Source organism: Chiloscyllium punctatum, chromosome 10 (assembly GCF_047496795.1).
Source record: "Chiloscyllium punctatum isolate Juve2018m chromosome 10, sChiPun1.3, whole genome shotgun sequence".
Classification (NCBI taxonomy): Eukaryota; Metazoa; Chordata; class Chondrichthyes; order Orectolobiformes; family Hemiscylliidae; genus Chiloscyllium; species Chiloscyllium punctatum.
Genome location: NC_092748.1, coordinates 22,811,730 through 22,833,128, shown reverse-complemented (window position 1 = coordinate 22,833,128; position 21,399 = coordinate 22,811,730). Strand labels below are relative to the sequence as shown.

General features: G+C 47.5%; 1 protein-coding gene across 2 annotated transcripts in view; it reads left to right on the top strand.

The window, feature by feature from the left end:
- Positions 1-401: 401 nt before the first annotated feature.
- Positions 402-21,399, top strand: part of LOC140481941 (islet cell autoantigen 1-like protein) — a 108,547-nt gene continuing 87,549 nt past the window's right edge. Inside the window, exons 1-2 of one of the 2 annotated variants that reach the window (XM_072578678.1) lie at positions 402-542; positions 20,704-20,746. In XM_072578678.1, coding sequence (XP_072434779.1) covers positions 20,730-20,746 — 17 coding nt within the window. In that variant the 5' untranslated portion in view covers positions 402-542; positions 20,704-20,729. Of the gene's footprint in view, positions 543-568; positions 620-20,703; positions 20,747-21,399 lie in introns of those variants that run through there. The other variant, XM_072578679.1, reaches the window with a different exon arrangement.

Here is a 21,399-nt window from a genome sequence, read left to right as displayed (position 1 = left end):
CACACAGCAGCGCCCACACGCGCTCTTGGAGGACTTACTCCTCCAACCTCAGCGCCGCTCCATGGTGTGGAGGCCTCATTCAACGCACAGACACGCGTTCACGTGGTCTGCAGGATGCACCCCTACTCCTGACAGCGACACCGCGCGAGTTGGAGGACTCGTTCTGGCCACACCCCCGGCAGCGCCTCGTCACGGTCTGGAGGACTCAGTTCAGCCACGGCAGCGCCTCGCCGCGGTCTGGAGGACTCAGTACACGCACGGCAGCGCCTCGCCGCGGTCTGGAGGACTCAGTACACGCACGCAGCGCCTCCCCGCGGTCTGGAGGACTCAGTACACGCACGGCAGCGCCTCACCGCGGTCTGGAGGACTCAGTACACGCACGGCAGCGCCTCGCCGCGGTCTGGAGGACTCAGTACACGCACGGCAGCGCCTCCCCGCGGTTTGGAGGACTCGGTTCTAGCCTTTCCCCAGCGCTCGGGAGGGGATGTCCGCCAGACCAGATCCGGCCTCTCCCGAGGCGGGTGTCACCGGAATGAGCTGAGGTGAGAGACCGAGGGCGACAGTAGTCAGCCCGGGCCAGGACCCTCCATCCCCGACCTTCCAGGGTCACCCAGAGCCGGTAAAGGGTCTGGGTCTGGGCGGCTGCAGGAGGAGGGCAGCCTGGGCCTGGGATATATTCATCCAGAGAGAGGGGGGGGGATGGGGCAGGTCTGTGACTATAATCCTGGTACTGAATTGGTGGGGAAGGTCTGTGAGTGTATAATCCCGGTACTGAATTGGTGGGGAAGGTCTGTGACTGTATAATCCTGGTACTGAATTGGTGGGGTAGGTCTGTGACTCTATAATCCCTGTACTTAATTGTTGGGGTAGGTCTATGACTGTATAATCCCGGTACTGAATTGGTGGGGAAGGTCTGTGACTGTATAATCCTGGTACTGAATTGGTGGGGTAGGTCTGTGACTCTATAATCCTGGTACTGAATTGGTGGGGTAGGTCTGTGACTGTATAATCCCGGTACTGAATTGGTCGGGAAGGTCTGTGACTGTATAATCCCGGTACTGAATTGGTGGGGTAGGTCTGTGACTCTATAATCCTGGTACTGAATTGGTGGGGAAGGTCTGTGACTGTATAATCCCGGTACTGAATTGGTGGGGAAGGTCTGTGAGTGTATAATCCCGGTACTGAATTGGTGGGGAAGGTCTGTGACTGTATAATCCCTGTACTGAATTGGTGGGGTAGGTCTGTGACTCTATAATCCCGGTACTGAATTGGTGGGGAAGGTCTGTGACTGTATAATCCCGGTACTGAATTGGTGGGGAAGGTCTGTGAGTGTATAATCCTGGTACTGAATTGGTGGGGAAGGTCTGTGACTGTATAATCCCTGTACTGAATTGGTGGGGAAGGTCTGTGACTGTATAATCCTGGTACTGAATTGGTGGGGAAGGTCTGTGACTGTATAATCCTGGTACTGAATTGGTGGGGTAGGTCTGTGAGTGTATAATCCCGGTACTGAATTGGTGGGGAAGGTCTGTGACTGTATAATCCTGGTACTGAATTGGTGGGGTAGGTCTGTGACTCTATAATCCTGGTACTGAATTGGTGGGGAAGGTCTGTGACTGTATAATCCCTGTACTGAATTGGTGGGGAAGGTCTGTGACTGTATAATCCTGGTACTGAATTGGTGGGGAAGGTCTGTGACTGTATAATCCTGGTACTGAATTGGTGGGGAAGGTCTGTGACTGTATAATCCTGGTACTGAATTGGTGGGGTAGGTCTGTGACTCTATAATCCTGGTACTGAATTGGTGGGGAAGGTCTGTGACTGTATAATCCTGGTACTGAATTGGTGGGGTAGGTCTGTGACTCTATAATCCTGGTACTGAATTGGTGGGGAAGGTCTGTGAGTGTATAATCCTGGTACTGAATTGGTGGGGTAGGTCTGTGACTGTATAATCCCGGTACTGAATTGGTGGGGTAGGTCTGTGACGATATAATCCTGGTACTGAATTGGTGGGGTAGGTCTGTGACTATATAATCCTGGTACTGAATTGGTGGGGAAGGTCTGTGACTGTATAATCCCGGTACTGAATTGGTGGGGTAGGTCTGTGACTCTATAATCCCGGTACTGAATTGGTGGGGTAGGTCTGTGACTATATAATCCTGGTACTGAATTGGTGGGGAAGGTCTGTGACTGTATAATCCTGGTACTGAATTGGTGGGGAAGGTCTGTGAGTGTATAATCCCGGTACTGAATTGGTGGGGTAGGTCTGTGACTGTATAATCCTGGTACTGAATTGGTGGGGTAGGTCTGTGAGTGTATAATCCTGGTACTGAATTGGTGGGGTAGGTCTGTGACTGTATAATCCTGGTACTGAATTGGTGGGGAAGGTCTGTGACTGTATAATCCCTGTACTGAATTGGTGGGGTAGGTCTGTGAGTGTATAATCCCGGTACTGAATTGGTGGGGTAGGTCTGTGACTGTATAATCCTGGTACTGAATTGGTGGGGAAGGTCTGTGAGTGTATAATCCCGGTACTGAATTGGTGGGGTAGGTCTGTGACTGTATAATCCTCGTACTGAATTGGTGGGGAAGGTCTGTGAGTGTATAATCCCGGTACTGAATTGGTGGGGTAGGTCTGTGACTGTATAATCCTCGTACTGAATTGGTGGGGAAGGTCTGTGACTGTATAATCCTGGTACTGAATTGGTGGGGAAGGTCTGTGACTGTATAATCCAGGTACTGAATTGGTGGGGTAGGTCTGTGAGTGTATAATCCTGGTACTGAATTGGTGGGGCAGGTCTGTGACTGTATAATCCTGGTACTGAATTGGTTGGGAAGGTCTGTGACTGTATAATCCCTGTACTGAATTGGTGGGGAAGGTCTGTGACTGTATAATCCCGGTACTGAATTGGTGGGGTAGGTCTGTGAGTGTATAATCCCGGTACTGAATTGGTGGGGTAGGTCTGTGAGTGTATAATCCTGGTACTGAATTGGTGGGGCAGGTCTGTGACTGTATAATCCCGGTACTGAATTGGTGGGGTAGGTCTGTGAGTGTATAATCCTGGTACTGAATTGGTGGGGCAGGTCTGTGACTGTATAATCCTGGTACTGAATTGGTGGGTCAGGTCTGTGACTGTATAATCCCGGTACTGAATTGGTGGGGAAGGTCTGTGAGTGTATAATCCTGGTACTGAATTGGTGGGGTAGGTCTGTGAGTGTATAATCCTGGTACTGAATTGGTGGGGTAGGTCTGTGAGTGTATAATCCTGGTACTGAATTGGTGGGGCAGGTCTGTGACTGTATAATCCCGGTACTGAATTGGTGGGGAAGGTCTGTGACTGTATAATCCCGGTACTGAATTGGTGGGGAAGGTCTGTGACTGTATCATCCTGGTACTGAATTGGTGGGGTAGGTCTGTGAGTGTATAATCCTGGTACTGAATTGGTGGGGAAGGTCTGTGAGTGTATAATCCTGGTACTGAATTGGTGGGGAAGGTCTGTGAGTGTATAATCCTGGTACTGAATTGGTGGGGAAGGTCTGTGAGTGTATAATCCTGGTACTGAATTGGTGGGGTATGTCTGTGAGTGTATAATCCTGGTACTGAATTGGTGGGGAAGGTCTGTGAGTGTATAATCCTGGTACTGAATTGGTGGGGTAGGTCTGTGATTGTATAATCCCGGTACTGAATTGGTGGGGTAGGTCTGTGATTGTATAATCCTGGTACTGAATTGGTGGGGAAGGTCTGTGACTGTATAATCCCGGTACTGAATTGGTGGGGAAGGTCTGTGACTGTATAATCCTGGTACTGAATTGGTGGGGTAGGTCTGTGATTGTATAATCCCGGTACTGAATTGGTGGGGAAGGTCTGTGACTGTGTAATTCCCGTACTGATTTGGTGGGGCAGGTCTGTGACTGTATAATCCCGGTACTGAATTGGTGGGGAAGGTCTGTGACTGTATAATCCTGGTACTGAATTGGTGGGGTAGGTCTGTGATTGTATAATCCTGGTACTGAATTGGTGGGGTAGGTCTGTGACTGTATAATCCTGGTACTGAATTGGTGGGGAAGGTCTGTGACTGTATAATCCTGGTACTGAATTGGTGGGGAAGGTCTGTGACTGTATAATCCTGGTACTGGATTGGTCGGGAAGGTCTGTGACTGTATAATCCTGGTACTGAATTGGTGGGGAAGGTCTGTGACTGTATAATCCTGGTACTGAATTGGTGGGGTAGGTCTGTGACTGTATAATCCCTGTACTGAATTGGTGGGGAAGGTCTGTGACTGTATAATCCTGGTACTGAATTGGTGGGGTAGGTCTGTGACTGTATAATCCTGGTACTGAATTGGTGGGGTAGTTCTGTGAGTGTATAATCCTGGTACTGAATTGGTGGGGAAGGTCTGTGACTGTATAATCCCGGTACTGAATTGGTGGGGAAGATCTGTGACTGTATAATCCTGGTACTGAATTGGTGGGGTAGGTCTGTGACTGTATAATCCCGGTACTGAATTGGTGGGGAAGGTCTGTGACTGTATAATCCCGGTACTGAATTGGTGGGGCAGGTCTGTGAGTGTATAATCCTGTTACTGAATTGGTGGGGTAGGTCTGTGACTGTATAATCCCGGTACTGAATTGGTGGGGTAGGTCTGTGAGTGTATAATCCTGGTACTGAATTGGTGGGGTAGGTCTGTGACTGTATAATCCTGGTACTGAATTGGTGGGGTAGGTCTGTGAGTGTATAATCCTGGTACTGAATTGGTGGGGAAGGTCTGTGACTTTATAATCCTGGTACTGAATTGGTGGGGAAGGTCTGTGACTGTATAATCCCGGTATTGAATTGGTGGGGAAGGTCTGTGACTGTATAATCCCGGTACTGAATTGATGGGGTAGGTCTGTGAGTGTATAATCCCTGTACTGAATTGGTGGGGAAGGTCTGTGACTGTATAATCCCGGTACTGAATTGGTGGGGCAGGTCTGTGAGTGTATAATCCTGGTACTGAATTGGTGGCGTAGGTCTGTGAGTGTATAATCCCGGTACTGAATTGGTGGGGTAGGTCTGTGACTGTATAATCCTGGTACTGAATTGGTGGGGTAGGTCTGTGACTGTATAATCCCGGTACTGAATTGGTGGGGTAGGTCTGTGACTGTATAATCCCGGTTCTGAATTGGTGGGGTAGGTCTGTGGCTGTATAATCCTGGTACTGAATTGGTGGGGTAGGTCTGTGAGTGTATAATCCTGGTACTGAATTGGTGGGGTAGGTCTGTGACTGTATAATCCCGGTACTGAATTGGTGGGGTAGGTCTGTGACTGTATAATCCCGGAACTGAATTGGTGGGGTAGGTCTGTGAGTGTATAATCCTGGTACTGAATTGGTGGGGTAGGTCTGTGAGTGTATAATCCCGGTACTGAATTGGTGGGGTAGGTCTGTGACTGTATAATCCTGGTACTGAATTGGTGGGGCAGGTCTGTGACTCTATAATCCCGGTACTGAATTGGTGGGTAGGTCTGTGACTGTATAATCCCGGTACTGATTTGGTGGGGTAGGTCTGTGACTGTATAATCCCGGTACTGAATTGGTAGGGAAGGTCTGTGACTGTGTAATTCCGGTACTGAATTGGTGGGGTACGTCTGTGACTGTATAATCCTGGTACTGAATTGGTAGGGAAGGTCTGTGACTGTGTAATTCCGGTACTGAATTGGTGGGGTAGGTCTGTGACTGTATAATCCCGGTACTGAATTGATGGGGTAGGTCTGTGAGTGTATAATCCCGGTACTGAATTGGTGGGGTAGGTCTGTGACTGTATAATCCCTGTACTGAATTGGTGGGGAAGGTCTGTGACTGTATAATCCTGGTACTGAATTGGTGGGGTAGGTCTGTGAGTGTATAATCCCTGTACTGAATTGGTGGGGCAGGTCTGTGACTGTATAATCCCTGTACTGAATTGGTGGGGTAGGTCTGTGACTGTATAATCCTGGTACTGAATTGGTGGGGCAGGTCTGTGACTGTATAATCCCGGTACTGAATTGGTGGGGTAGGTCTGTGACTGTATAATCCCGGTACTGAATTGGTGGGGAAGGTCTGTGACTGTATAATCCTGGTACTGAATTGGTGGGGAAGGTCTGTGACTGTGTAATTCCGGTACTGAATTGGTGGGGAAGGTCTGTGAGTGTATAATCCTGGTACTGAATTGGTGGGGCAGGTCTGTGACTGTATAATCCCGGTACTGAATTGGTGGGGAAGGTCTGTGACTGTACAATCCCGGTACTGAATTGGTGGGGTAGGTCTGTGACTGTATAACCCAGGTACTGAATTGGTGGGGTAGGTCTGTGACTGTATAATCCTGGTACTGAATTGGTGGGGAAGGTCTGTGACTGTGTAATTCCGGTACTGAATTGGTGGGGTAGGTCTGTGACTGTATAATCCCGGTACTGAATTGATGGGGTAGGTCTGTGGCTGTATAATCCTGGTACTGAATTGGTGGGGTAGGTCTGTGAGTGTATAATCCTGGTACTGAATTGGTGGGGTAGGTCTGTGACTGTATAATCCCGGTACTGAATTGGTGGGGTAGGTCTGTGACTGTATAATCCCGGAACTGAATTGGTGGGGTAGGTCTGTGAGTGTATAATCCTGGTACTGAATTGGTGGGGTAGGTCTGTGAGTGTATAATCCCGGTACTGAATTGGTGGGGTAGGTCTGTGACTGTATAATCCTGGTACTGAATTGGTGGGGCAGGTCTGTGACTCTATAATCCCGGTACTGAATTGGTGGGTAGGTCTGTGACTGTATAATCCTGCTACTGATTTGGTGGGGTAGGTCTGTGACTGTATAATCCCGGTACTGAATTGGTAGGGAAGGTCTGTGACTGTGTAATTCCGGTACTGAATTGGTGGGGTAGGTCTGTGACTGTGTAATTCCGGTACTGATTTGGTGGGGTAGGTCTGTGACTGTATAATCCTGGTACTGAATTGGTGGGGAAGGTCTGTGACTGTATAATCCTGGTACTGAATTGGTGGGGAAGGTCTGTGACTGTGTAATTCCGGTACTGAATTGGTAGGGAAGGTCTGTGACTGTGTAATTCCGGTACTGAATTGGTGGGGTAGGTCTGTGACTGTATAATCCTGGTACTGAATTGGTGGGGAAGGTCTGTGACTGTATAATCCTGGTCCTGAATTGGTGGGGTAGGTCTGTGACTGTATAATCCTGGTACTGAATTGGTGGGGCAGGTCTGTGACTGTATAATCCCGGTACTGAATTGGTGGGGTAGGTCTGTGACTGTATAATCCCGGTACTGAATTGGTGGGGAAGGTCTGTGACTGTATAATCCTGGTACTGAATTGGTGGGGAAGGTCTGTGACTGTGTAATTCCGGTACTGAATTGGTGGGGAAGGTCTGTGAGTGTATAATCCTGGTACTGAATTGGTGGGGCAGGTCTGTGACTGTATAATCCCGGTACTGAATTGGTGGGGAAGGTCTGTGACTGTATAATCCCGGTACTGAATTGGTGGGGTAGGTCTGTGACTGTATAACCCAGGTACTGAATTGGTGGGGTAGGTCTGTGACTGTATAATCCTGGTACTGAATTGGTGGGGAAGGTCTGTGACTGTGTAATTCCGGTACTGAATTGGTGGGGTAGGTCTGTGACTGTATAATCCCGGTACTGAATTGATGGGGTAGGTCTGTGAGTGTATAATCCCGGTACTGAATTGGTGGGGTAGGTCTGTGACTGTATAATCCCTGTACTGAATTGGTGGGGAAGGTCTGTGAGTGTATAATCCCTGTACTGAATTGGTGGGGTAGGTCTGTGAGTGTATAATCCCTGTACTGAATTGGTGGGGCAGGTCTGTGACTGTATAATCCCTGTACTGAATTGGTGGGGTAGGTCTGTGACTGTATAATCCTGGTACTGAACTGGTGGGGCAGGTCTGTGACTGTATAATCCCGGTACTGAATTGGTGGGGTAGGTCTGTGACTGTATAATCCCGGTACTGAATTGGTGGGGAAGGTCTGTGACTGTATAATCCTGGTACTGAATTGGTGGGGAAGGTCTGTGACTGTGTAATTCCGGTACTGAATTGGTGGGGTAGGTCTGTGAGTGTATAATCCTGGTACTGAATTGGTGGGGCAGGTCTGTGACTGTATAATCCCGGTACTGAATTGGTGGGGCAAGTCTGTGACTGTATAATCCTGGTACTGAATTGGTGGGGAAGGTCTGTGAGTGTATAATCCCTGTACTGAATTGGTGGGGCAGGTCTGTGAGTGTATAATCCTGGTACTGAATTGGTGGTGTAGGTCTGTGACTGTATAATCCCGGTACTGAATTGGTGGGGTAGGTCTGTGACTGTATAATCCCGGTACTGAATTGATGGGGAAGGTCTGTGACTGTGTAATTCCGGTACTGAATTGGTGGGGAAGGTCTGTGACTGTATAATCCCGGTGCTGAATTGGTGGGGAAGGTCTGTGAGTGTATAATCCTGGTACTGAATTGGTGGGGCAGGTCTGTGACTGTATAATCCCGGTACTGAATTGGTGGGGAAGGTCTGTGACTGTATAATCCTGTTACTGAATTGGTGGGGAACGTCTGTGACTGTATAATCCCTGTACTGAATTGGTAGGGAAGGTCTGTGACTGTGTAATTCCGGTACTGAATTGGTGGGGTAGGTCTGTGACTGTATAATCCCGGTACTGAATTGGTGGGGAAGGTCTGTGACTGTATAATCCTGGTACTGAATTGGTGGGGTAGGTCTGTGACTGTATAATCCCTGTACTGAATTGGTCGGGAAGGTCTGTGACTGTATAATCCTGGTACTGAATTGGTGGGGTAGGTCTGTGACTGTATAATCCCTGTACTGAATTGGTGGGGAAGGTCTGTGAGTGTATAATCCTGGTACTGAATTGGTGGGGAAGGTCTGTGAGTGTATAATCCCGGTACTGAATTGGTGGGGTAGGTCTGTGACTGTATAATCCCTGTACTGAATTGGTGGGGAAGGTCTGTGAGTGTATAATCCTGGTACTGAATTGGTGGGGTAGGTCTGTGACTGTATAATCCCTGTACTGAATTGGTGGGGCAGGTCTGTGACTGTATAATCCCTGTACTCAATTGGTGGGGTAGGTCTGTGACTGTATAATCCTGGTACTGAATTGGTGGGGTAGGTCTGTGACTGTATAATCCTGGTACTGAATTGGTGGGGCAGGTCTGTGACTGTATAATCCTGGTACTGAATTGGTGGGGTAGGTCTGTGACTGTATATCCCGGTACTGAATTGGTGGGGTCGGTCTGTGACTGTATAATCCTGGTACTGAATTGATGGGGTAGGTCTGTGAGTGTATAATCCTGGTACTGAATTGATGGGGTAGGTCTGTGAGTGTATAACCCCGGTACTGAAATGGAGGGGTTGGTCTGTGATTGTATAACCCCGGTACTGAAATGGAGGGGTTGGTCTGTGATTGTATAACCCCGGTACTGAAATGGAGGGGTTGGTCTGTGACTGTATAACCCCGGTACTGAAATGGAGGGGTTGGTCTGTGATTGTATAACCCCGGTACTGAAATGGAGGGGTTGGTCTGTGATTGTATAACCCCGGTACTGAAATGGAGGGGTTGGTCTGTGAGTGTATAACCCCGGTACTGAAATGGAGGGGTTGGTCTGTGATTGTATAACCCCGGTACTGAAATGGAGGGGTTGGTCTGTGATTGTATAACCCCGGTACTGAAATGGAGGGGTTGGTCTGTGATTGTATCACCCCGGTACTGAAATGGAGGGGTTGGTCTGTGATTGTATAACCCCGGTACTGAAATGGAGGGGTTGGTCTGTGATTGTATAACCCCGGTACTGAAATGGAGGGGTTGGTCTGTGATTGTATAACCCCGGTACTGAAATGGAGGGGTTGGTCTGTGATTGTATAACCCCGGTACTGAAATGGAGGGGTTGGTCTGTGATTGTATAACCCCGGTACTGAAATGGAGGGGTTGGTCTGTGATTGTATAACCCCGGTACTGAAATGGAGGGGTTGGTCTGTGACTGTATAACCCCGGTACTGAAATGGAGGGGTTGGTCTGTGACTGTATAACCCCGGTACTGAAATGGAGGGGTTGGTCTGTGATTGTATAACCCCGGTACTGAAATGGAGGGGTTGGTCTGTGATTGTATAACCCCGGTAGTGAAATGGAGGGGTTGGTCTGTGATTGTATAACCCCGGTACTGAAATGGAGGGGTTGGTCTGTGATTGTATAACCCCGGTACTGAAATGGAGGGGTTGGTCTGTGATTGTATAACCCCGGTACTGAAATGGAGGGGTTGGTCTGTGATTGTATAACCCCGGTACTGAAATGGAGGGGTTGGTCTGTCAATGGTCTGGGATAGAGCACTGCTGAGGTGCATCTCTCAGTGTTTAGCACTGGGCTGCATCGCTGCATCACTGGTGAGTACACATCTTACACTATATAACACTGGTAGCGACAACTCTGAGACTTATTAGCACCGGAGTACCGTGGTGATGGGGATAGGTCTGTCCGTGGAAGCAATGGGGTGCAGTATTGGTGTGCACTGTGCTTGTCACCGTGTAACAGTTCGGTACAGTAGTAATGGGGACTCGGCTTTCACTGAATAACGCTGGGGTATAGACCTGATGGGACAGGTCTATCAGTGTGTGATTCTGGACTACAGTGCTGGTGGCGAGACTTGTGTCATTGTCTAGCAATGTAGTACATTGGGATGGGGTCAGGTCTGTTCCTGAGTAACGCTGGAATACAGCAATTGTGGGGACAGACATTTCCTTATATATCACTGGGGTAGAGTTCTGTCACTACATAACATGTGTACTGTATTCGTGAGGCAAGTCTGTCAAGACACCAGCATTGGGATTGGGCACTACTGAGGCATGTCAGTCATGATATAATGCTGGGTGTAGTGCAGGTGGGGACAGGTTTGATACTGTATAATACCGGGGTACAGTACTGTTGGGGTCAGGTTTGTCACTTTGGGACACTGGGGTATTGTATTGGTGTGGACAGGCCTGTCAGTGTATGACATAGAGATGCAGTACTGATATGGACAAGTCTGTCACTGTATAGCACTGCGCTATCCAGGACCTTTGGTGACTGGTCTGTGACTACATAACACTCGGGTACATTACTGGTGGGATGGATCTGTCACTCCATAACATTGGGGTATAATACTGATGGGGAATTGGATATCACTGCATAACACTTGGATACAGTCCTAACGGGCTCATGTCTATCAGTGTATGACGCAGGAGTACAGTACAGATGGAGACCATTTTGATAGTGTATAACACTGGGGCACACTGCTGGTAGAGACAGGTCTATCAGTGTATAACATTGGGCTGTAGTACTAATGAGAACAGGTCTGACATTGTCTAACCATGGAGTAAAGCATCTGTGAGGACAGGTCTGGGCTACAGTACTGATGGGGGCAGGTCTGACACTGTACAGCACTGGGGGTACAGTACTCTTGGGGAAAGGTCTGTCATTGTGTAACACTGGCATACAGTACTGGCATGGATTGGGCTGTCCCTGTATAATACTGGGCTACAGTACAGTACTGGGGCTGGTTTGTCACTTTGGAACATTGGTGTACAGTACTGGTGTGGACTGATTTGTCACTGTTTAACTCTTGGATATAGTTCTAATGGAGACAGGTCTGTCAGTGTATGACACGGGTCCACTACTGGTCGGGACAGGTCTGTCACTATAAAACTGGGGTACAGTACTGGTAGAAACGGATCTGCCTCATAGGTGGAGACAGGTCTGTCACTGTATGATACTGGGCTGCAGTACTAATGGGGACATTTCTGTTACAGTATAAGAATGAATTAGAGTACCAGTGAGGACAGATCTGACACTATCTGACCATAGCGATATCGCACTTGTGCGGACAGGTCTCTCACTGAAGCACTTGGCTCAAGTACTGGTGAGGACAGGTGTGTCACTGTCGAACATCGGGGTAGAGTGGTGGGGACATCTCTGTCACTGTCCTCATCTGTGGGGACAGATCTCTCATCCAATAACATTGGAGTACAGTGCTGGTGGAGACGGCTCTATCAATGTATTACACTGGGGTACAGTTCTGGTGGAGACAGGTCTGTCATTGTCTAAAACTGAGATGCTGCTCTGGTGGAGACAGGTCTGTAACTATTACTGGAATATAGTAGATTTAGACATGTCTGCCAGTGTATATCCATGGTTGCGCCATATCGATGGGTAAATGATCTGTCACTAAAACCCTGGGTACAGTGTTAGTTTGAACAAACCTCTGACTGTATTACACAGTGGTACAGTACTAGTGGGGACTGGTCAGTCTCTATAACACTCGGATACAGTTGTATAACATTGGGTACAGTACTGGTGGGGACAGTACAGTGCTGGTGAGAGATCTGTCACTGTCTAATACTGGTGCATTGTATTCATGGGATCGATCTGTCACTTTGTAACGCTGGGGTACAGTATACTGTTGGGGACAGGTGTCTCCATAGCACTGGGATACAGTACTAATGGTAACAGGTCTGTGACTGTACAATTCGTGTGTACAGTTCTGGTATTACTGGTATACGGTACTGGTGGGTATAGGTTTGTTACTGCACAACACTGCAGTACTGGTAGAGGCCGGTCTGTTTCTGTAACACTGAGGGGGACAGGTCTGTCAGTGTATAACACTGAGGTACAGTCTATCTCTGGATCATGCTGGGGTGAAGTATTGATGGATGTAGGCCTGTCAGTGTACAATCAAGTATTGGGGAACTATCATAACCTCTCCCTATCTCTGAGTAAGAGTATTGATATCCTGCTCCACACAGCTCAGTGATTAGCACTGCTGCCTCATAGCACCAGGGACCTGGGTTCAATTCCAGCCTTGGCTATCAGTGTGGAGTTTGCACACACTCTCCATGTCTGCTTGTGTTTCTTACCAAAGTCAGAAAACTGTGCAGGTTAAGTGGATTGGCTGTGCTAAATCGTCCATAGTGTTCAGGGATGTACAGGCTGGGTGAATTAGCTCTGGGGAATGCAGGGAGGGAGGTGAGTTGGTGTGCACCCTATGGGCTGAATGGCTTGATTTCACATGGTAGGGATTGTGTGATCCTAAATCCTGCTGACTTGTATTTTGGATCAATTCACCTGTTTTCAATATCCTTTCATCATGTTACCCAGCAGCATCTGTTTGGAGAGCCTGAACTGTTGCAGTAAGCACAGCTGTTTTTTGGGCAGTGACAGTTTAACATTTCCAAAACCTTTGGTATGACGTCGTGCTTTGGCTTTTGACTCTCCTGTCTCTAATTTTATGATCATGTTCCCTGATGCTTGATTTTCCACACGAAAGGAAACCATTTCTCTTTGTCCGCCCTTTCAGTTCCTTTTAATATCTGGAGCATCTTAATTAATTTACTGTTTGAACTTTGACGTCAAAGGTGTCATTCCTGTAACCTGTCTGCATAATGTAACCGTTCCAGTGTCAGTCTCGTGCTATTGGTTCAGTGATTGTGCTGCACTAACTGGTATATCCTTCCTGTGTCCGGAATTGTACACAATACTCCTGATGTGAACTGACCAAAAAAAGCTATGTACAAATGAAACATAACCTCCCTTTTATATTCCAGCCTCCTTGTGACAACAGTCAACTTTCCATGAGAAAGCTGATTGCTTTTTTTTTGGTCCTGTTGATTTGCTTCGAATGATTTGTTTTGTTGACCTTGCAGATCTCATTTTTCCTCCACAGCCTCTAGTTTGGCTCTACTTAGGGGGTGGCACGGTGGCTCAGTGGTTAGCACTGCTGCCTCACAACAACAGGGTCCCAGGTTCGATTCCCGCCTCGGGTGACTGTCTGTATGCAGTTTGCACATTCTCCCCGTGTCTGCGTGGGTTTCCTCCGGGTGCTCCGGTTTCCTCCCACAGTCGCAATGATGTGCAGGTCAGGTGGATTGGCCATGGGAAATTGCCCATAGTATTAGGTGCGTTTGTCAGAGGGAAATGGGTCTGGGTGGGTTACTCTTTGGAGGGTCGGTATGGACTGGTTGGGCTGAAGGGGCTGTTTCCACAATGTAGGGAATCTAATCTAATCTTTCCTTGATGTAGAGTTACAGGTCTTTTTGCTAGGGTAGGGGAATCTAAACTTAAAGGGCATAGATTAAAGGTTAGAGGGGAAAAAGGACCGATAGTTGGGGTAGGGGTGTAATTTATTCATTGAGAGGGTGGTGCATGTTTGGAATGAGCTGCCAGAGGAAGTGGTGGAAGTTGGCATATTTAAAAGGCATCTGGATGTGTTTATGAATAGAAAGGGTTTAGAGGGATATGGGCCAAATGCAGGCAAATGGGACCAGGTCAGATTGGGAGAGCTGGTCAGTGCAGATGAGTTGGACTGAAGGGTCTGTTTCCGTACTGTATGACTCTATATCTGCACTGTTTACTGTCCCACTGACTGAGATGACGGGACATCGATGGCCCAGTGGTATTGCCATAAGAACACTAATCCAGAGACTTGAGTATTATTATGGGGGCCTGGGTTCGAATCTCACCAAATGGGATGAAAATAATTTCATTCTTTTAATTCCTGAATAAGGTATGGTCTTAAAAGATAAAACTAAAAACTAAAGGACTATGAATGCTGGAAATCTGAAACCAAAACAGAAATTGCTGGAAAATCTCAGGAGATCTGGCAGCATCTGTGGAGAGAAATCAGTGTTAACATTTCTGGGTCCAGTGATTACAGCCTCAGTTCAAATATGGACTAAAGAGCTGATTGCTCATGTGAGATGAGAGTGACAGTTCTTAACATCAGCACTGCATTTGACCAAATATGGCATCAAGGAGTCCTAGCCAAACTTGAAGCAATTGGAATCAGAGGTAAACTCTCTCCTGGTTGTAGTCATGAGTGACCAGAGAAAGATGGTTGTGCTTGCTGGAGCCACCTCAAGACATCTCTGCAAGAGTTCCTTAAGGTACTGTCCTAGGCCCAACCATTTTTGGCTCCTTCATCAGTGACCTTCCTGCATCGTAAGGTCAGAAGTGGAAATGTTCGCCAGTGATTGTGAAATGTTCAGCACTATTCGCAGCTCCTCAGATATTGAAGCAGCCTGTGTTCAAACACACCAAGATTTGGCTGAGGCTAAAAAGTGGAGATTAACATTCAGGCCTCGCAAATGCCAGGCAATGGTCATCTCCAAAAAGTAGAAATCTAGCCATTGTCCCTTGATGTTCAGTAGTATTATAATCGCTGATTTCCCCACCATCAACATTTTGGGGTTGAGACTCTGGCTCATGTCAAGCAGCGAGTGGAGGAGCAACGGAGGAGGAACAAGCAGAAGAGAGGAAGATTAGCTCTACTGCAGTAAAAACTTGCATTATGTTCAGTGATTCAAAATGGGGTTGGAGCGAGGTGATATTTTGTGTATGTTGTGCAAGAAAGCTTCTCACTGTATTTTTATATATACAGATGACAATAAATCTATAACTAAAACTAGGATACTTTAGTGGGGACAGGTCTGTCATTGTATAACAGTATTGGTATGGACAGGTCTGTCAAATGCAGTACTGCTAAGAAGAGGTCTTTGTCTGTATAACATGGGTATAATACTGATGGGGATAGGTCTGTGTCTGTATAATACTGGAGTGCAGTACTGGTAAGGTCTGTGTGTGTATAACACAGATGTAGTACTGGTTAGGACAGGTCTGTGTCTGTATAACCGAGGTATAGTAGTGTTGGGGACAGGTCTGTCTCTGTATAATACTGGAATGTAGTACTGGTAAGGACAAGTCTGTGTGTATAATGCTGGCATAGTACTGGTGGGGACAGGTCTGTGTCTGTACAAGTGGAGACAGGTCTCTCTCTATAACACTGGGGACGGTCATGTCAGAGTGAGAGAAAATTGGATTAAGAATGATTTCTCCACCCTATCATACCACTGTTAAATGTATTCCTCTCTGGGTCAAATCAACCCATTCAGAGCCGGATATAGAACAGGACAAGTATGTGTGGCTGCATTTAAATAAGTTATTGTTATTCAGTAACAACTTTGATTAATTCTATCAATAAATTTGCAATGATTGTGTCTTTTAGAAAATTAGAAATGTCTGATGCTGGGAAACAAAGTAATTTGTTAGCAGGTCTGTCAACTTTAATAAAAGAGAAGACAAGGTGTTTGGGTGGGGCTCAGATCTAAAAATATCTCCTTCTGTTTGAGTACCCATTATGTTCTAAATAGCTGTAATCTGAATATACAGTGGAGAGTAGTCAGCACAGACTGCTGTGTCATGGTTGTCCACCCTAACTGAATACTTTGAAGGAATGACAAAACACTAGATAGGGGCAATGGTGTTGACGTAATTCATTTACATTATTAAAGATCCATGATTAGATGTGGCATAGCAAATTTGAGATTGTGACGAGAAGTTTAGGCTGGGGAAATAACAGATAGAAAGGTCGCTGTGTCGTAGAATACTGAATTGGGGTTAATCATGGTTACTCGGTCAGGCAAGAGGTGGCAAGTGATGTTCCACAAGGATTAATACCGCTGTTGTTTTTCACTCATTACTCTGTCACAGTATGTGGACTTCACTGGCAAGACCAGAATTTGTTGCCTGTTCCTGATTGCCTTTGAACAAAGTAATTTACTTGACCATTTCAGAGGGTACTTTAGAGTCAACCCCATTGCTGTGGGTTTGAAGTCACGTGTAGGCCAGACCAGGTAAGGATGGCAGAGTTCCCTCCCTAAAAGACATTGGTGAACTAGATGGGCTTTTGTGACAGTAATTTTTTTAAAGATTAGATTCCCTACAGTATGAAAACAGGCCCTTCGGCCCAACAAATCCACACTGACCCTCCGAAGAGTAACCCACCCAGATCCATTTTCCCTCTGACTAATGCACCTTACACTATGGGCAACTTAGCGTGGTCAATTCACCTGACCTGCACATCTTTGGACTGTGGGAGGAAACCGGAGCACCCGGAGGAAACCCACGCAGACACGGGGAGAATGTGCAAACTCTACACAGTCAGTCACTCGAGGCTGGAATCGAACCCAGGTCCCTGGCGCTGTGAGGCAACAGTGCTGACCACTGAGCCACCGTGCCACCTGTGATCATCATTAGAGTTTTAATTCTAGATGTTCTGATATAGAAGTACTGTCCAATCACAGACTCTCACCAATCAGTCGATATGTTGTTTTGGGGTTTTCAAGCTGAGCAAGTTGAGCATGGTTCTACTCTGCTTATTACAAATATCAGCAAGATGTGCTTTTGGGTTGGTGGCGGAATTTTGTTAGTGGAAGATAACATTTGTATCGCCACTGCAGCATTGCACTTTGAGTTTCCAAGATAATTTAAGGTAGATTGGGCACAATTTGGATGTAAGACTGATGACCTCTTGGCACGGACCCATTCAATGTGATACCTCGGGGGTTGGGAAGCAATTAGCTAACTCCCATTTCTGACAGAGGTTTGACAGTTCCTCAATCTGTCACAATTTCATGTGCAGATGCTCCCTATCTCCTCTCCATTTCTCCAGCATTTACAAATGCTCCCAACACTTGCTGTTCCCCCAGGAGTTTGTTGCTTACAATGTAGTTGGGTTTTTTAAAAAGGTGCCGGCAGATGGTGTATTTGCAACGTTTGAAATTTACTTGGAGTGTCACGTGCGATACTCTAACCACAGGGAGTGGTTCAGTGAAAGAAGGAGAAGGCGGCACAACTCTTGGGTTGGAGAGGGGCCAGCAGGACCATGGGATGTGTTTTGGATTGCTCCAGGAAAAAGCTGGCCGAGGCGTGACGGGTGGGAAGTCATTTTGTGCTCCACGTATCCAATGTTAGACAGTGCTTCTGGACTTCTCCTCAAAACTGGCAGCACAGTGGCTCAGTGGTTAGCCTTGCTGCCTCACAGCGCCAGGGACCCAAGTCCGATTCCAGCTTTGAGCGAAAGTCTGTGGAGTTTGCATATTCTTCCTGTGTCTGCGTGGGTCTCCTCTGGGTGCTCCGGTTTCCTCCCACAGTCCAAAGGTGTGCAGGTAAGATGAATGGGCTGTGCTAAATTGTCCCGTAACGTCCAGGGTTGTGCAGGCGAGATGATATGTGGGGTTACAGAGAGAGGGTAAGGGCCTGGGTCTGGGTGGGATGCTCACAGGAGGGTCAGTGAAGACTTAAAGAGCCGAATGGCCTCCTTCAGCACTTTCGGGGTTCTCTGATTCAGGAAGAAGGTTGCGTCTTCAGGAGAGGGTGGTGGTGTTGGCAAGGGGTGTGGGGGAGCTATCTTGATACTGAAACCGTACATGTTAGTGGAAAATGAACATGATCCAGATGATTCTCCCAGTGAGTGATAAGGGAGTGCCGGGTTGTCTGAAGGTTTCATTCAAGTGAGCTATCAAACCAAGGCCGTACTTGCCCCCTTGGATAGAATTAATGTTTTAACTAGCTGAGTTGTTTGGAGACCATCCCAAAGTAAGGAGTTAAGGACTTCAGACTGGACTGTGAAGTCTGGAGGAGATTGAAGAGACCTGGAATGGGAGGTCATGGAGAGATTAAATATAAGAATGAGAATTTGAAAGCTCCTGATGATGTGCACTGATATCCTGACACTGTGCAAGTGTAGTCAGGCTGATGTAAATGAGTCAGTGTGTGAACCAGTCTTGATCACATGAAGCCAGCATAATGGAAGCCTTCTTTTCCCAACTTCTCTTTCCTCTGCCATGGAGTTGTACTGGGTAGATTTCCATCAGCGCTAGCAATTGTCTCATATCTCATCCACATGGGGAAGTGCAAAGAAGGAGCGTGAGTAGGTTGTTTTAATGTGTGGGAGGGTTTCACATCTGAGGAGAAAGTGAGGACTGCAGATGTTGGAGATCAGAGCTGAAAATGTGTTGCTGGAAAAGCGCAGCAGGTCAGGGAGCATCCAAGGAGCAGGAGAATCGACGTTTTGGGCATGAGCCCTTCTTCAGGAATGAGGAAAGTGTGTCCAGCAGGCTACGATAAAAGGTAGGGAGGAGGGACTTGGGGGAGGGGCATTGGAAATGCGATAGGTGGCAGGAGGTCAAGGTGAGGGTGATATGCCAGAGTGGGGGTGGGGGCGGAGAGGTCAGGAAGAAGATTGCAGGTTAGGAAGGCGGTACTGAGTTCGAGGGATTTGACTGAGACAAGGTGGGGGGAGGGGAAATGAGGAAACTGGAGAAATCTGAGTTCATCCCTTGTGGTTGGAGGGTTCCTAGGTGGAAGATGAGGCACTCTTCCTCCAACCGTCGTGTTGCTATGGTCTGGCGATGGAGGAGTCCAAGGACCTGCATGTCCTTGGTGGAGTGGGAGGGGGAGTTGAAGTGTTGAGCCACGGGGTGGTTGGGTTGGTTGGTCCGGGTGTCCCAGAGGTGTTCTCTGAAACGTTCCGCAAGTAGGCGGCCTGTCTCCCCAATATAGAGGAGGCCACATCGGGTGCAGTGGATGCAGTAAATGATGTGTGTGGAGGTGCAGATGAATTTGTGATGGATATGGAAGAATCCCTTGGGGCCTTTGAGGGAAGTAAGGGGGGAGGTGTGGGCGCAGGTTTTGCATTTCTTGCGGTTGCAGGGGAAGGTGCTGGGAGTGGAGGTTGGGTTGGTGGGGGATGTGGACCTGATGAGGGAGTCACGGAGGGAGTGGTCTTTTCAGAACACTGATAGGGGAGGGGAGGGAAATATATCCCTGGTGATGGGGTCCGTTTGGAGGTGGCAGAAATGACGACAGATGATACGCTGTATATGGAGGTTGGTGGGGTGGTAGGTGAGGTCCAGTGGGGTTCTGTCCTGGTGGTGATTGGAGGGGCGGGGCTCAAGGGCGGAGGAGCGGGAAGTGGAGGAGATGTGGTGGAGGGCATCGTCAACCACGTCTGGGGAGAAAGTGCGGTCTTTGAGTTTGGTCATCCCTCGAACTCAGCACCGCCTTCCTAACCTGCAATCTTCTTCCTGACCTCTCCGCCCCCACCCCCACTCCGGCCTATCACCCTCACCTTGACCTCCTTCCACCTATTGCATTTCCAATGCCCCTCCCCCAAGTCCCTCCTCCCTACCTTTTATCTTAGCCTGCTGGACACACTTTCCTCATTCCTGAAGAAGGGCTCATGCCCGAAACGTCGATTCTCCTGCTCCTTGGATGCTGCCTGACCTGCTGCACTTTTCCAGCAACACATTTTCAGCAGTTTCACATCTGAGCCCAATTCTGGCCATACAGACGACCAGACTGATTGTCTTTCCTCTCTATGCTCTTCTACAGCTCATGAATGCTTAGATCCATTTAGCAACCTTGTCACTGATGTGACCAAGAAGAGCTTATTCACTCTCGCTAAGGGGTCGAACTGGGATCTGCTTTGACTGCTTCAGTACTGCAGGGCACTGAGTCATTTGAGGGAGCTCTTTTATAGAAGCTTGCCGTTATTATTTACTTAATAAGCTGCCATATGCAGCAACCTAATATGATTTCATTCATATAATCATAACAATTCAGTATAATGGTTCTTACAAATGGTGAAGTCCAACTGGTTGTAATTTCCCAGGCCAGCTGTACTGAAGTCCTAATGATAAGACTGTATCCTGCATCAGTCAATGACTACACTTCAAAACAGTCCTTTATTGGCTGTGAAATGTCTTGAGATGTGAAAGATGCTCTTTAAAAGCAAGGCTTTCCTTTGGAATTGTCCTGTAAGTGAAAAATCTGTATCTAATTTCTTCTGTGTTTGTTTAGGTTCCTCACAACAGAGACAGTACACAATGGACCGTCATCAAGGGTAAGTATATATTATGCAAGAGAAGTAATATTAGACAGTAGTCCAATATTGAACAACGAGGGCCCTGGATAGTCAAATACATCTCAGTTCCTCTTCAAGTGATGTCACGGGTACAAAGCTCAGTTACCTTCACTGATCAGGTTTCTATGTTTTGTAGTGTTCTGCAAAACCAGGCAGTTGGAGGTGTAAAATTGTGCTTAGACTGATTCCCAACCACAACCACCACCACAAGTGAACAAGAATGGAATCTGCACCTTGTCAATTTGCATTTATGAATAAAGATGTTCCATAATCCATAGATCACAAGAATTAAACATTGCTGTAAACAACCAGTTACAGGAGTGAAATTAGCTCTGTCATGTGTGGATTATTTCGAGAGTTGTTTCTCCTCAATCTCAGCTGCCTTCCTTCTGGTTGTTCACTAACCTTGCTGCTCCTTTGTCCACCTCTTCTGTCAGTCTGGCCCTCTCTCGTTCCTACAGCTCTCTCACTTTGCACTGCTTTGCTTTCTATTCTTTTTAGAGCTCTTGCATTTCCAGGATGGGCTTACAATGATCCAGACCTCCAATTCATTGCCTTGATTGTGAACAATTTACCTGTAGGCAATGAAGGACGCCGAAATAATCTTTAAACAGATGCCAAAAATACCTATT